This window comes from Manis javanica, chromosome 7 (assembly GCF_040802235.1).
Source record: "Manis javanica isolate MJ-LG chromosome 7, MJ_LKY, whole genome shotgun sequence".
In the NCBI taxonomy this organism is placed as follows: domain Eukaryota; kingdom Metazoa; phylum Chordata; class Mammalia; order Pholidota; family Manidae; genus Manis; species Manis javanica.
Window position 1 is genome coordinate 124,807,751 of NC_133162.1, and position 17,921 is coordinate 124,825,671.

At 37.2% G+C, this 17,921-nt stretch overlaps 1 protein-coding gene across 4 annotated transcripts in view; it reads right to left on the reverse strand.

Annotated features, from left to right (window-relative positions):
* The window catches only part of CYTIP (cytohesin 1 interacting protein), a 62,761-nt gene that overhangs the window by 20,046 nt on the left and 24,794 nt on the right, over positions 1 to 17,921 (reverse strand). The window contains exons 2-4 of one of the 4 annotated variants that reach the window (XM_017652899.3): positions 10,992 to 11,151; positions 5,046 to 5,095; positions 4,771 to 4,825 (exon numbers count right to left, since the gene is read on the reverse strand). In XM_017652899.3, the coding sequence (XP_017508388.3) occupies positions 4,771 to 4,825; positions 5,046 to 5,095; positions 10,992 to 11,060 (174 nt within the window). In that variant the 5' untranslated portion in view covers positions 11,061 to 11,151. Of the gene's footprint in view, positions 1 to 4,770; positions 4,826 to 5,045; positions 5,096 to 6,183; positions 9,845 to 10,991; positions 11,345 to 17,921 lie in introns of those variants that run through there. The other 3 variants (XM_017652898.3, XM_073241490.1, XM_017652900.3) reach the window with 3 other exon arrangements.

A 17,921-nucleotide genomic window follows, 5' to 3' on the forward strand; every position in this document is an offset into this window, starting at 1 on the left:
AGACTTTAACACATCACTCACTCCAAAGGACAGATCAACCAGACAGAAAATAAGTAAGGAGACAGAGGCACTGAACAACACATTAGAACAGATGGACCTAACAGACATTCTATAGAACACTCCACCCTAAAGCAGCAGGATACACATTCTTCTCAAATGCACATGGAGAATTTTGAAGAATAGATCAATGGAACAGAATAGAGAGCCCAGATATAAACTCAAGCATATATGGTCAGTTAATATAAGATAAAGGAGCCATGGATATACAATGGGGAAATGACAGCCTCTTCAACAGCTGGTGTTGGCAAAACTGTACAGCTACATGTAAGAGAATGAAACTGTATTATTGTCTAACTCCATACACAAAAGTAAACTCGAAATGGATCAAAGACCTGAATGTAAGTCATGAAACTGTAAAACTCTTAGAGGAAAACATAGGCAAAAATCTCTTGAATATAAACATGAGCAACTTTTTCCTGAACACATCTCCTCAGGCAAGGGAAAAATAAGCAAATATGAACAAATGGGACTATGTCAAACTAAAAAGCTTCTGTACAGCAAAGGACACCATCAGTAGAACAAAAAGGCATCCTACAGTATGGAAGAATATATTTGTAAATGACATATCTGGCAAGGGGTTAACATCCAAAATATATAAAGAACTCGCATGCCTCAGCACCCAAAAAGCAAATAACCCTATTAAAAAATGGGTGGTGGATATGAACAGATACTTCACCAAAAACAGGCATATGAAAAGATGCTCCACATTGCTAATTATCAGGGAAATGCAAATTAAAACCACAATGAGATATCACCTCACATCAGTTAGGATGGCCAGCATCCAAAACACAAGGAACAACAAATGCTGGCGAGGATGCAGAAAAAGGCGAACCCTCCTACACTGCTGGTGGGAATGTAAATTAGCTGAACCATTGTGGAAAGCAATATGGAGGTTCCTCAAATAACTAAAAATAGAAATACCATTTGACCTGGGAATTCCACTCCTAGGAATTTACCGAAATAAAGTAAGATCTCAGATTCAAAAAGACATAAGCACCTCTATGTTTACTGCAGCACTATTTGCAAGTGCCAAGATATGGAAGCAACCTAAGTGTCCATCAGTAGATGAATGGATAAAGAAGATGTGGTACATATGCACAATGGAATACTATTCAGCAATGAAAAGAAAACAAATCCTACCATTTGCAACAACATGGATGGAGTTAGAGAGTATTATACTCAGTGAAATAAGCCAGGTGGAGAAAGACAAGTACAAATGATTTCCCTCATTTGTGGAGTATAACAAACAAAGCGTAACTGAAGGAACAAAACAGCAGCAGATTCACAGACTCCAAGAAGGGACTAGCGGCTACCAAAGGGGAGGGGTGGGGGATGGTGGGTGGGGAGGGAGGGATAAGGGGATTGAACAGTATTATGATTAGTACACATGGTGGGGGGGGTCACGGGGAAGACATTGTAACATAGAGAAGATTAGTGGCTCTGTGGCATCTTACTACACTGCTGGACAGTGACTTCAGTGGGGTACGGGGGGGACTTGATAATATGGGTGAATGTAGTAAGCACAGTGTCTTTGATGTGAAACCTTCATAAGAGTGTATATCAATGATATCTTAATAAAAAAATTATTAAAATGATAAAAAAAGAAGTTACATTTCTCACTTCCCAAAGGATAAAATAATAGTGGCTAAGAGCAAAGAGAAAAACCTCTATATGGTTTTCCCAAGCTAAAGCACTCATTACAGGAGCCCATGAAACAGTACACATCCAGCCAGGCAGATATACCCACAATAATTATTTTAAATCAGAGTTCTGCAAATAATGACAATCTGCACTGCATTAATTCAAAAGTACTATAATTGACTCAATTACTTTCATTTCTGAGTTCTGTCTGGTGTGCCTGCCCTGAATACCTCCCAGTTCATTAGTCACCCAGCTAAATTAGAAAAGGTAATGCTTCACCTCTCGCCTCAGGCTGGCAAAAAAAAAGCTTGATTCTGTTTTTGTTTTTTGTTTTTTCAAATTGTACTAAGAACACTGCATAAATACTTGCAAGATACAGTGTCCCAGTGACTATAATGAACATATTTTTCTTTTTTTGCACGTTTAGCTTAGGAAGTTTAGTTTCATATAGGATCAAAACCAGCATTCTCAACTGGATCGGTATCTTTTAAACATCTGATTCCTAAAATTAAATCACATTACAGTACTGCTTTCTTGTGGAGAAATTAATGTCTGATGTTCATTAACTCTTATTTTATAGACATACAGGCTCCAGAACCAGAAGTCAGTCATGTACAAGTAATTTACAGAAACTTGATTTTAACTTCTACGGGATTTCTTTTCACTCTAGAAAGGATTTGGAATACCACACCTCAAAGGTAGAAGGGACTTTTAAAGATCATGTAATATACTTCCTATCTATGTCCCTTTTAACAGCTTGTTTATGAGGGTGTCTTCTTGCCCCATCCCAGACCCTTCCAGAGAGGGAAAGGTGGTCTAGTTCGTGTAACACATGATCCAAAGCTGCAACAGGCACTCACCACTGCTACAGTGATTCTCATTAGTAGTCAGATTTTACCCTCCATGTCCGGTGACCGGAGTACAGGGAAAGGAAGCCTGTTGATTTGTGCAGCTGGCAACTGTGTATGTGTTTGCAACAGGTGTAAAATTTGTGGGTTAGAGATAGAGAAGAAAAAGCAGATGTCCTAAAATTATGGAACAAAAGGATTAGTCAGATTCTTTCTCTCATCCAGGTTTCTAGTTTCCATTTTTAGGGGCCAGTGACAGAAGGATCATCTGCATTTCTCAGAGAAAAAAGTCACATTACCCCTTCTCCTGCCCAATGACCTTCATTCTAACACCTGTCATTTGCTGATCTTCTACTGGTACCAGGCACATTACTAAGTACTTGGTATTTGGTATTTCATTTGAAACTCATAAGAACTCCATAAGGCAGCAATCACGCACACCCCACTAGGTGTGCATGAATCTATAGTGTGTATTACTATCATGCTGAATGATTTTTATTAACAGTGCAAAACTAGCACCCATGGAAATGTATGAAGGAGACAGACTTGTTCTCTTCCAAGGGATGCCTCTCCTGATAGATGGGGACCCTATTACATGTAAACAATGGGTGCACAATGATGGATACATAAGTCTCTCTTGGGTCTTCAAAAAGTTCCCAGAACATTTCCCCCTCTTTGATGTCTACTGCAAATCTATGACTACTAGGGAAGATATGACAGCATGGAGCTGGTAATGGAAAGCTTTCACCACCAGGGAATTTGTGGAAGAGTGGGATTCCTGCAGTTCAGAGGTGAAACCGTGAGTGCAGATTGATCTACCAAGGTTCATGGTGCTGTAACCTGTTGTCTACCAATGGTAGTTTTGACTCTTGCTCCATGCAGTATAAGTTTTTATGGAATGGGGAAGAAACACAGGGAAGCAATGACATATATCATAGAAGAGTGAGAAAAAAATCCTTATTCGTCACATTAAATTTAAGTAAGTAAGAACTCATTGATTTTCAGCAGCAACTGCAGCACATCCTAGTGGATGATTCTCACTGGAAAAGCAGCAGTTACAGAGAGCACAATGTCTCTACAGCGGAAAAAGGAGGGTTTCATCCAAATGGGGAATAAGAGAGGGTACTATGCTTCTAAAGCCTGATGGGAGAATTACAGATTTCACCAAATTTAGAAGTAGAAGAGTTCAGAAAGTAGAAGGCATCTTCTTTTCTCCTGTCATCTTTTCCCTCACTGCAGCTAGAGTTCCATTGCATTTCTTTATTCATAAAGTATGTTTTACTAATCATAAAATACATACTGACTTAACAGTTGTGGGGTTGATATTCAGTCAGCAAAGTTTTCTGAAAGCAGCACTGAGCAAAACTAAGACCTAAATGCTGCTGTGCCTTATAAATATGATTATGTGTAACATACCTAAAAGAAATGCAAAATTGTAATGGGAAAAAAAACAGTAAAACTTAAACTACTACTGTTGCACTTAATCAGACTAGACTTCATGTGACTTAACTCACCATCTTTACAAACACAGTCATGGGAAAGCAGGCAGCAAATGAAAAATAAAATTTGGGGACTATTACATAGAAATCTATAGACTGTCAAAATTTTCCTAAAGTGTGAGGCAACGGGTGAGTAGAGTCAAATGTTCGTAAGGGTTTCAATAATAATTATAAAGTGTAATCATTAAGATAAAGAGTAAAAATTTCTCCTCATATCCAATACAAAATCTTTATTATTTTTGAAATGTTAAAAGGAGCTATACATGAATACATGTAGTCCATATACCCAAATACATATGCTTTCAAGTATTTATTGAATACTAAATATAGATTTAAAATCTGATATACAGTATAAAAACAATTATGCAAAACACATCAGAAGTGCAAATATATGAAATACACATCTATAAAGAGTATTTCACTCTCTTATTTAAGACCGGGCTGATATCAAGAATTTCTGATCAGTCTCAGACTTATGGGAAGGCTGAGGCAACCAAAAACAAGGAGCTGCACATGTCTTAGGGGTTTTATTTTATCCTCTTCAATGTTCTTCCTTTAATGGTACCCAACACGCTGAAAAACTACCCTGAACAATCATACATTGAATAAAAGTCACAGGTTCCATCACTCGGCATCCTGACTCCACTCTTTCTTTGCAAAGATCATGGCCCTACAGTGTCACTTTTTTCAATAAAAGTCTGAAAAATTTCAAAACTGCCCACCTGAATTTCAAATCCAAATGTTCCATTATCATGTTTTTCCACAGTAACAAGCTTTCTGTAATTAAAAAACAAAACAAAACTTCATGAAGATTGAACTATCAAATCTGGCACATATTTATCATTAAAAATAACTGTCATAATTAAAAATAGCTGGCATGTATGTAAACTATGTGAATGTGTGTGTGTGCCTGTGTGTGTATGTGTTATCAACAGTCTGGTGAGCTGTACTCTTAAATATCTTGGTGAGAGACCAAAAATTAAATGAATTTCTTTACCTTTGAGACCAGGAAAAGTCTCCTAAAGAACTTGATCTTGTCAAAGCAAGCTGAAAAATATAACAAGCACGTAGTTATCAAAAGATCCTTAAGACACATCTGTAAAATGTTCTAAATTACAAAGGACTTTGTTCTCCATCACTGCTGGCCCAGCTCAAGGGAAATTGTTACATAAAGGCAGTAATTTCCATTCTCTAGTGATAGCAAAGAGAATTGGGAAAGGGAACATTCAAGCATTTCGTTTAAAAGATAAAAGAGGCTCTGACAGTAAGACACTGTGTCCAAAGAGTTAATGAGATGTGGCAAAACTCCAAAGCTTCCAAAAAGAACTTTGTATCTAATCTGTATTTAAAATAGCCCTGAAAGATTAACCATAGCAATTATAATCCACACGGAAGTGCAAAGAAAAATAACACCCATACAACAGCATATAAAACCCAAATACTTGATAGTTTTTGGAGTTGCTGATGAAATGATTGCATTTATTGTAATAGTTCAATATGCTGCTTCGTTTAGCAGGATCAAGTAATCTCTAAAGAACCAGTTCATATACAGAAACACAATTTGGATGAAAGCTGGGGCTCAAAACCTCAATTCTGTTTATAATTTATTTTTACTATAGTTTTGGAAGAGTGTAGTTAGATTTTCAGCCAAGAAAGGAAAGGAACCTGAGAATAGTATAAATGGTATAAGTAATATCATCTTCACTTCTCTACATGTTTTAGAAAAAATCATATATACATCAGCTTCCAGGATACATTCTACCCTTATAAATAGAAGAAAGGTGGCATCTCATTTAGGTGATTGTGGTGAGTTTTTGTGTTTTTTAATTTTGTTTATTTTTTTAAGGAATTGATAAATATTAATCAACCCTTCCTCAAGTGTTGGTCCAGGGGCCCCAAACATCAGCTTACCCTGTTAGGTAACCCACAGTGTTTAACTATCATCCTAATATGCTCGTCACATATCAGTGAATACATAAAATGTCGGGAGATCAATGCATAATCAGTCCAAACAAAAATAGAAAATGAACTAGATAAGGAGAAAAACATGTAGAAAAAATTAATGCAAATCCTCATTAAGGTATTTGTTAGCAGAGAAGCCTACATCACAATAAGGAATTTGAATGACCACGTACCAGCATTATCACAAATTTTCTGGAATGGTTCAGTGTTCAGAATTTGCCTATTGGTCAGTAAAGTTAATGTAATGGAGAGTTGGTATCTTCCCACCAGTTGGATATAAATGAATTACATTTTCCCTTCTGTCAGTTCTGGACCTCAAATTATTTTTATCACCCTAAAGACTGCAATAGGAAGGCTCAGACCCATAAAGATTAGCTAAATTTGCTTAAAGGTATCTATTTCCAATTTATAAGGATTAACGGTGGAAGGCTACTACAATTTGTATGGCTTGTTTCGGCCTAATTTTGCCTGGATAAGTACAAAACAAGGTGGGGGAACCATCCAGCTATGTAGTTGTCTGCTTGTCTGCAAAGCAAATCCAAGACCTCTATGAATAAATTTCCCTACAACTCTCCTGCTAACTTTTCTATCTAGCTAACTGACTAGTTGAAGATGAAATATTTGTCTGGCCTAGCAGCTACTCAATTGCTGTGGACTGACTGATTTGGGTTATCACCAATACACACAAAAATCAGACTTAGTCCAATTATAAATTAGTTTCCACTCTGGATTAGCAATGAAGCTGTTTTAGGCACCTAACATTTAAATAAAAACCTGTTTTAACAAATGAGGCACCATCAAATTCCCCGACACAAACTACGTCTGGACACAAAGCCTACTTGTTTTTGACCTGGGCTGTCAGCATGAGGCGATGTGGAGAGGACTGTTCTCGGGGCTCGACCTCACTTGCACACCAAACCATCTGCTTAAGTCAACAGGATCTCTAAGGTCTTCGTAAAGGGCTACACTTTGAGAGGCTTTCCCTGTGGCCCTTTTCCTGCAGTTAGCAGCCCTCTTCTGGACTCAGCAGTGGAGGCTCTGCTCCTCAGCCAGAGCCTTTCTCAGGGTTGTAGTGGTGCCACCAAAACGCATGAATGAGAAACTGGTGCACAACGAACAGCATATGTGGCAACAGCTGTCTTTTATTACACATTATCTAATATGAGAAATCTAGGTTTAGCAATTTGGCAGGCCTGCAAACGACACATTCAATTACGACTGCTGAGTAGACAAAGCTCCTTAACCCCTTGCTGGCTGTAAAGAAGGCTGGTGTTGAGTTTATGATTCCTCTTCTTTTGTTTTTAGTCAGTTGACTTTAAAGATCTGGCATTAATATTCAAAATGTAATTTTTGCTGCTATGCAGTGATTCACAATATCCCTCCCTAATGAGACACCAAGACCATATATTCCAGCTGTCAGTTTGCAAAAGACAGAGGTAATCTGCAGCTCAAGCAGAGAGCCAGCCAGCCTTAGAGAAGTTCAAAGTTCAGTACTGTAGCCACTTTTGCTGCTGAGTAACAGACTGTTACTTCCTGGTCCCTAGTCTGTGCCCTCATTTCCTGAAACTGGTGGGGGTGGGCAGTGGGCATAGAGAAGGGGAGGAGAAGACACTTATTTACAGGTGAGGAGTTCTCTGTTTTTATTGTTTGTTTCAAAAGTTCCCAAATCATGTGCTCTGCTCCCTTTCCAGGATCCTGCCTCCAGTGTCCCCAAATCTTCCCTGAACACAGCTCTTCTCTTCCCCCTTTTAAGTCAGGAACCTAAGGATGCTAGAACTCCTCACACTATTCAAAGATATGGCAAAATAACGGAGCTGAACCCAATTTCCTAACTTGTAAGCACCCTCAACAGCCCCAGGCGGAATGCTGGGCCTCCCAGGAAAATCTCATTGCAGACTTGGAAGCTCTTTTTCAAAAAAAATGGTTGGATACTGACTCGAATCCCATCACAGTATTGATTAGAGAATATGTCCTAATTCTTTTGTAGTGAAATTAACAGTTTTCTACCTCGAGGTATTCATTAAGTGATCAAAATACCTTGTTGTAGTTAGTAACATTTGGAAGTTTGGGTAACAGATGGGTGTGGGGCCAGAAATAACTGTGAAAGGTGCTGAGGAACAGAACCCCAGAAATACACAGATTAAAATTCAACACAATATTCTGTGTCTGATTAAGGGCAATTTCCCTCCCAGAAGTTGCCTATTTAGTAATAACTCCATAACCACAAGATGATCAGGCCAAGAGAGTCAGTTTGTGGAACACCAATGCCCATGCCTAAAACACCTGTTTGTCAGGTCCGGTTCTCACTACAGCATTCGGTGAAAAGCACTTTCTAAAGGCAACACACTCCCCTGAAGGTGTGAGAGATAGGGCGCGATTGCCACGCCTCTGGCATGCCCACTAGACTCTCCTTACTTCCTCCTGCGTCCTTGTCGTGTTTTCCACTGCAGGGATTATTTTCTAAAGCTATGCTCAGGAGCACAAGCCGTACCGGGGTGTCTGTCACCTCCTGCAAATACAGGTATTGAGATTATATGCACACACAGAAACCTATTTTTAAACAATTCTGAGTGTCAACACCCAAATGATTCTGAAGATTAATCCGAAACTACAGGCTAACCAGAGACAGCTTTGCAGAAACCAAAGCCAACGATAACGAGAAGTATGAATCGTTGACGTCAGCCCTGAAATTGTTGAAAATAACAGTGGGCAGAGGAACACCTGCTCATGTGATTGCCTCACAGGGATTGTGTTACCTGCGATTCAGTCAGTGCCAAATGAATGATTATTCTCTAAAAACCAGTTAAAGGAAATGAAGATCCATTTGGAAAATCCTGAAATGCTGGGATAAACTTGCATCAAGTCTCACTGATGATAATTATATAGAGTCCTAAGTATCATGTACATGAGGTTTTGTTTTGCTTTTTTTAGTTTTCCTTAAAGTAATTCTCACAACAGGAAGAAAAACCTGTTGGATTGGAGGAATCTGTCATGGGAAAGAATATGAGTAAAGGGAAAAGACCTAGAAAAGACGAGAACATCCAAATAAATTAACTGATTTATATACATGTTTGTATATATGGGCATATACATATTATATAATACACACAGGTGTACATTTCATATGCTTTAGTTCCTCACATTTTCTTCCTCTGAATATCTCCTACTGACTGCTTCTTTTCACTTCATGCTATCCTCACTCAGGCGTGAAGGCAGAAGGAACTCCTCCAGCCTCACGGCCTTTCATATTCAAGTGTTCGGGTCTCTCCTTCATTCCCTCCATTCTCTCTTTCTCCAACCATTGAAGAAGTTGTTCTGTTACACTAGTCTATTCACTTACTGACACAACATGTGCATTTCTAGAGAAAGTTTCCTGGAACCTCTACTTCTCAAACACACTGAGTGGCTCCCTGTGCTTCCTCAGGGAAGTGTCCAAGTGTTTTTGCAAAGTAGCTCAGCTCTGAGGTCTCCCGGCTCCTCCCACAGACACTTACTCAGTCCTCCTGACACAGTATTGTGCTCTTACCTAAACATGCCCTACAGGCCTGGAGATCTGTGCCTCAGCATTCATTTTTCCCTTGCTATGGGAATATTTGTCCTTCAAGGTTGTATTAAAAGACATGCACTTGGATTAGAGCATTTATGTTGTTTTGCATTTTATAACGCTTATATGGTTTGCCTACTGAATTGTAAACCCCAAAAGGCCAAGAAACCTGTTCTCATTTTTGCATCTTTATACCATACCTGAGACTTGGATAAAGATTTTGGTACTTCCCACTAATACTTTACTTTTGGACAGATAGTAAATTGACAGAAGTATTCATCACTATATTAAATTTAATGTCATAAAAACACTTTGGATTTTAAAAGATCAATAAACTAAACCATGGAAAATCATGTCCTCATCTTCATTGTGAAAAATAACAAGGCACCAACTATGTACATCACTAGAAAAGATCATGACTCTCCCACTATAACTCTTTCATCCTCAAATTAGAAAGCTTAAGAGCAACAAATGATGTACATGCAAGATTTCAGAGTAAAATTCATTCTTAAAACAGTTCTAAACATTTTGTGTATAGGCACTCTGTCTAAATTCAGACAGGTACTTGGAGCATTAAAGCAAGATATAGAGCCAAAACCCGAAGAGATGTTATGGTTAAAAATAATATTTTTTATACATTGGAAGTTGTACAATGAAAAAAACTCAAAATCAATTCAATTGGGCATGGGTTTTTCCAAATGAATATTCATCTCTAGGAAAATACTTTGCAGTAAAAATAACAATTATAGTACCATCAAGCACATACTACATGCCAATAATGTGTTAAGCACTGCACGTTTCCTCACTGAAGTGGCAGAAGAGCCCCCTTGGGTGGTTGCATTATTACTTTAATTTTAGAAAAAAGAAAACTGAATATTAGAGAGGCAAGTGACTTGCTCAAGATCCCACAGGTAGTAAGTGAATGAGCTGATGTTCAGTCGGGCACTCACTCACCCAATGAGTCCTAATTGCCAATAGCATGAGGTATGTGCCCATGCTCCAGAGCTGCCGATAATTTAGCGAACAAAATTTGTCTTCAAAAAAACTACTTTCCTTTGATTATGAACAGAAATGACTATCAAGGACAGAAAGTGAGGCTGGGAGGGAAAGAATCAATGAGAGACATATGGGGAAAAAAATATCAATGGTTCTCAAACTAGTCATGAAACTATACTCTGTCTTCAAGTTTGATGCACTTAATGGTTTTCATTTTACCTGAACACCTCTTCAAAGGAGAAAAACAATCTTAAGTTTTGCCTTGGAAAAAAAATGTTTTATTGTGACCTTAAATCTTGGGACTAGTCTATAGGATCCTCACTTTCGTCACTAATTTCAAAGCCTCTAAAATAACAATTTTAGAATGAAGTCAAACAAACATATCACTCTGCTCTTAAGAGAACATGAACACTCTCAAAGGTACAAAATAAGCGATCCTACCTGTTTTCTTCCCCGAGGTAAAGTAGCCACAGTGTCTGCCAGCATTTGAATCCTTCTATTATCATCCATCGGAAAGCTGCTCGTGAGGGAAGGGTAAGAGCTATACGCTGGACCAGCACAGTACTCCACCAAATTGCCATTGCTGCTGTGTTGAACAAGCCTTTGTAGAGACATTGTGAATAAAGATTACTCCAGCTAGCGCATGGTTGAGTGGCCTTGCAGGACGGGGGAAGCGAAAAGTATAACCCTCTGACAAGTAATCAAAAGTAGCAAAGCAGAAAGAGCCCATGTGACTTCTGTGGTTTGAGGTACTTGTTATACAAACCCTATCTTGCAGTTCACTCCCACTTCTCAATGTTCTTTTCTTTTAAACCCCTGGGAGAACCTGCAGCTAGTTTTAGCCATTAAAAAAAAAAAAAATCAACCTTTTTCTTCTCCTTCAAACAGCCCGAACTCTTATGCTTTCATGTTCTATGGCAAGTTGTGTTCAAAACACCATCTGCCTTTTTTTTTAAGAAAAAAAGAAAAACTTGCCAAGTTGTGCCATTTGTTTCCCGTCCATTCTCCTACTTAAGATGAATGGTGCAACGTGAAAGTCAGGATGTGTGGAAATTCAGTTCTTGTGAATATAAGCATGAATTATAGGGTCCAGTCATGATGTTCTCTCACGAAGTCCCTGTGATGTATTTCCCCTGCAGTATACCCTGGCTGATTAATGTTCATCAAAAAAGACATTTTATCTGCCACTTGGGCTGTAGCCATTCAGCATTCTTCTGGCTGCCCTTCTACTACTTTGTCCTGACTCAAATTATCCGTCTTTGTACAAGTAACACTGAGAGGGCATGACTGGCACATTTAGAGCACAAACTTGGCTTTATCTTAGACTGGACTTTGCTGTAGCATCAGCAAGTGGTTCCAGAGAGGAAGGGAGAGGGCAGGAAGGTAGTGGACAAACCAGGGGGCCCAGGAGTGTTGCTAGTTGGTCCCTGAATGAATATATGGGCCAAGGGCACCATCTTGAAGTGATCAAAACAGGTTTCAGAGGAGCAGACACATAGGAGAAGGAGGAATCAAAACAGAAATCAAAAAGAGAAGTTTTATATATATAGTATCAAAAGTCAACTGTGATTTTCAAAATGATTCTGAAGGTCAATAGTAGAGTTTAAAAGAGTTGGAAAGTCTTTGAACTAAAATAGAAGTTAAGGCAAATTCAGCTCAAGCAGATCATGCCAAATGTAGTGAATACAAAGTCTTTTGAGTTAATGGTGCTCCTGGAGACAGAGCCACCTCAGAAGTGTTTAAAGCCCTGCCACAGCCTGACTTAATACTCCCGCAACTGGGATTCTAATGGGAACAAAGTGATGCCTCCCAAGCCAAAAAAACTTCTAAATGAGGGATTACAATGCGTACGGCTTCAGGGGCCAGGTGGGTAAAATTGTGGAACCTATGTGTTAAACAAAAAAAAGGGAGTGGCGGAGACTTTGGCAACTAAAGGATATGTCAATTGTAAAGACGTTTATGTAACCCACATGTGAGTAATTTTAGAGTGTTGGGACATAGAAAAAAGGTAAGAGGATCTAGAAGACAAACTTGGCCAAGTTTTAATCATTCATGAGACTCTGAGACAGCTTTGAGAGGGTTGACCCTGGGGCTCCAGGGCCAAACTACTTGGATTCAAATCCTGATTCTGCTGCTTCAACAGTATTGTGACTTCATGAGATTCGATTAGTCTCTCTGCTGTGGACTGAATTATGTCCCTCCACACTCATACGTAAGCCTTACATCCTCCAGAAATACATGAAAATAAATTTCTGATTTTTAAGCCATTCAGTCTATGATATTTGGTATTATGATATTATGGTATTGGTCCAAGCTGATTAGTATACTCTCTAAACTTCAGTATTTACATATCTAAAATAAGAATGTGTAGCGGGTAATAGAATAATCTGAAGAATCCATACATAGCACTTGGTACAAAGTGAAGTATTACTATTGAGTTTTTTTTAACTAACAAGAATTCAAAAGGACAAATTTCAAAGGAAATGACTTTAATTTTATGTGAGCTGCCCTATCTGTTATCAGATGTTTATATATGTAGCAAGTATGCCCTCACCCACAGTAGAGTAGTCTAAAGGCTGGAGTACATGTCCAAATCCTTGTTGTGTGTACTAAGTAAGGTATGTTTGAAAGCACTGTTAGAATCGGTGTTTGAAATTTCTGGATTACCATTAGCTCAACCCATCCACTCATTAGAGTGCACATGGGAGAGAAGTAATGGTTGCTCAAAAATTAGGAGGCTTCTGTATCCTTCTGATAGTAAGATAGTTGTTGAATTTTTTGTGTGTCTTATTTTGGCCATGTGCCTTTATTTGAACATGAAGCCTTTATTTGTCTTCCTGGAATATTATAGGAATTAGTCGAAAGTGGGGGGTTGTTTGTTTGCTTATTCATTTTATTTCGGTTTTGCTTTTATTCACACAGGAAGCCTTAATTTGGCTTCCTGGACTAATGTAGGAGATGGGATAAAGTCACATGGACAACATGTGAGTATTTTGTTTGAGTTTACATAAGGTAAGTTTAGTTTGGTAAGTTTACTGACATATAGGAGAGCCCACTGACTGTGACAATGGCTTTGACCTATTTCCCACCTTAACTGAGTGGTGGGGATAGGTGGATGGGGGTGTCCATCTTCCCCAAAGACCCAGGGTGGGCCACTGGGATGCCAAAAGCATTCCAAAGAGGAGTAGCCTTCTTCATAAAAGGGCAAACTAAAACTCTACCATGAGGACTGCCTCTGCAAAACAGACACCTCAGGAGAGGGAAGTCACAGAAGCCAAGGTCGTGAAGTCCCTGTTACCGAAATCCTAACGTGGATACAATCCAAATATTAGCTTAGAATCATGACATACATAAAACAGCCCACACACTCTCACAAACACACACACACCCATAAAGTTCAAACCGCATACAAATAATACTAAACAACAGATCATATTATAGTTTTAATACAAGTGCAAGGAAACAATTTTCTGACCTATTGAAGTTTAATCCAATCAAATCATGAAGTTATGGATAGATTACACTATTATCCAAGAGGTTAAACCTCTGAATGCATCGGGGGCCTTAAACAGGTTAACTAGATCAGTTCTTCGTGAATCCACTAAGTAAGACCATCTCAACCCTTTCTTTAAATGTAAAAGTAGGTATCTTTATACATTCACTTTGGGCATTTAGCACATGGAAATATCATTCATTGCATTTTTAACAATTCCATTTTTTTTTATCTACTTCAGATTTAGAAAAAGGACTGAGCATTATGGTTTATGATGAGCTAGATCTTAAGAGGAGAAAGTATAAAGTAATATGTGGGCCATTCAGAAGATCAATACGTGGGTAGGTTTTTAAAAGAACTCTTGTTTGTGGACATGTCAGTGAATCTATACAAAATGCTCTCTAGGTGCAGAGGAGTTTTTCAAGCCCTCAGGAGACAGTCTCTGCAGTAATTTTAAAACTGTGCTCCTCAGAATGTAAGGAGACCCTCTGAGTTACCTGGGAAAAGGGAGGTGAAAGAAGAAGGCATGAGAGGTTCTGAGATTTCCTGCCCCAACTTCAACCACGGTAGCTCTGCTTTTCATTGCTCTATACTGTGCTCTGCCTCATACCACATAGTTTCCTTGGGTTAAAAAAAAAAAACGGAATAAAACAACAGGCTTATAGAAGAGAGAAATGAATAAACACACACTATGTGAAGAACAAGAGCCTATTAAGTCTTTTTAGAAGAAAGTGTCAGCCCACTAATGAGTCCCCCAATTTCCATAGACGTGATCCCCTTTTCAAGAGATAAAACCCTAATAAGAAAAACTATCTTTAAGCATAAACAGAAAGTAATCAGGGTAATCAGTAATCAAAAGATCCCTAATTCTGAATTTGTAAAAAGAAGCTCTTTTTAAACAATTTTTCTTCATGAATCTATTAAGACAAAGGTATAGAGGGTTTAACTGAACTACATTTGCATCCTAAGAGAATAGCCCTATGAGATGGAGATGCCTTTCCAAGGAAAGTTAAGTGTCTAAAAGAAATACGATTAGTTTCTTTGCTTAAGGACTATTATCTAACAACAACAAAAAAGAAAGGTAGCTATTTTTCTTTTAAAGTTACTTGATTAATAAGGTATTTGGTAACATGCTCAACCAAGTATAAAGATCAAATACATATTTTTACTGCCATAACCATGACATAAATGAGTAAAATGACTTTAGTAAAGTGGGTTGTTTCCATTTAAAGATAGAGGTAATTTATTTAAATGATTTCATTCAAATCCACTTGTGTCAAAGAGCAGGACCTTAAACATTTGGGCAATAAAAACAAGTATTTATAAATAGGTAACATATCTGCATGTATGTATGTATGTATATATGTATGTGTGAGAGAGAGAACAAGGAAGAGAAAAAAGGGAGAAAGAGAGAAATGAAGTAGAAATCATAAATAGAGCAAAAATTAGAGAAGAAATTGAGAAAGGAGTCAAAAGTCTATCCTTCAAAAAAATCATGAGATCCAGTAATTTTACCAGGGCTATATCAAATTTCCAAGATAAGGATAAGTCTTATATTAATTGTCCCAGAGCATAAAACAAGATGCACTTAATAAAGCTAACTAATCTGAATCTAAACTAAATATAGAGGGTGAAAAGGAAGGAAGGAAGCGAATGAGGATGAGAGGAAATTAAGCCATTTTCACTTATTAATTCTGATACAAATTCCCTAATTAAAATATCAAATTGAGTCCATTCCAGCAAAGAGGATGTATTCCAAGCATACAAGGATAGTTTAACAGTAGGATATAAAATATTAGCAGAAATCACTAAATCTTAGGATGGAAGAAGAAATTCAATGTCAACAGATGGCAAAGCTATCAAGACTCATCTTTGCTTTGAAAAAATCCCAAGTAAGCTAGGTATAGAAGGAGAATTTTAACACAATGAAGGGTATCTGCCAGAAACACCCACCAAATGCTATCCTTAATGTTGACATGTGTTTCCATTATAGTGAGAACAAAGTCAGGGATGACAACGCTTCCCACTCATCACTGTTGGGCTCTGTGTCACAGATAGGAAGTACAGAGTTTTTAAAGAGACAAAACTGTAAGGTATGCTGATGGTATGTTGTATAACTAAAATATCCAAGACAATCCACTGATGAAGAGATGTAGTAAGACAGTTTTCCTAAGTGTAGAATTTAAAGGACAACATATAAGAAGAAATAAATTTCTCATACAGTAGCAATGGATGATAAGGATTTGCAATAATGGGGGAAAGAAACGCCAATAACAAAAAGTCATAAAACAGGAAGGAACCTACTAAGCTTTTTAAAGATTTTATGAAGAACATTATTAAGTCCAGACCAAGGGAAAGAAATACCATGTTCCCACATGACAAGAATCTTTCTTGTAAAGACATCTATTATCCCCAAATTTTCTAAAATATTCAGTATACTGCAAATCAAAACCCACAGGTTTTGTTTAGTTGTTTGTTAATAACATTTAATATCCATTCTTACTCTCATCTGAAAGAAGAAGCACACAAGACAAGCCAAGAAGAATTGGATATAATAATGGTAGAGGATGGAAGTAAGGATGGGCCTTGAGAAAATTACCCTATTTGTACCCTATTTGAGTACTGAAAAATGTTCTAAGAGTTATTGCCAAATAGGTCAATAAGTGACAAACAGAATATTGTCAAATAAGTAGAGAATCCCTCAAATCCCATACATACTCAGAAATTTATTATATCATTAAGTTGTTTTAATTCACTGGAAAAAGAATAGACTCTTCAATAAATGGGGTTGGTACCCATTTGGAAAAGAATTAAATCATAGTCCTTTATTATAATATAATACTATATTTCAGATATAAATATATCATTTTAGGAAGATTACATTGGGAATGGTTTTCCTAACAATATATAAAAGTTTAGAGAGCATTAGCAACATAAAGATTAAAAACTTCTGTTCAAAGAAAGCTATAATGTCCTGTTAACATTACATTATACTACAAAACTTTAACATATGTTGAAGCTAAGTGGCAGCAAGAAATTATGTGTGCTCCACAATTGATTAAAGGCTTAATCAGAGTATTAAAGGCATAATACAGAGAGAGTGCTTAAGATTACACTTGCAGAAAAGTATTTTTAAATGAGTAGAAACTATGCCCAGATAATTTACAGAAGAAATACAAGTCATCAATACATTTATTAAAGAATGTTCAAATGTATTAGTAATCAGGAAAGTAGAACTTGAACCAACAGTTAGATACTAATTATTGCCCACCAAATGAACAAAAATAAAAATTGATGATATACAATATATTGATGAAGTTACAAATAAATGGGCTTATAGCAATTTGTAGGAAAATATATCAATAAAGCTTTATTAGTAGAGTAATTTGAACAGCATTGAAATTTAAAACACACATACCAGGAATTCTACTTTTATGAATTTGCCCTACAGAAATACTCTAAAATGTGAAGAATACAGTACAAAAATGTTGCTTGTGGCATTGTAAAAAATTGGAGTTTTAAATGTATTACCATTGAGAAGTGATAAATAATATATGATAATTTAATTCAATGGAATACTCTGCATGCTATAAAATAAACATTTATCTGCATAAAGATCTTTAAAACAAAGTAGGAGAAAAGATAAAACAATGTGCATAATATGATCTCATTTATGCTTTTTTCTTAAAGAAAGATAACATACATGTATGTACACTGACATGCATACACATTAAAAAGGTTACACAGATATGTACCAACCTGTTCACCTATGGACAAAGAGTTGTGGAAGAAAGTGGGAATAGTGTGAAGGAATACTTTCAGAATTTATTTTCTATATGCTTTGAACCTTTTATAATAAGCATGCATTCATATGTCAG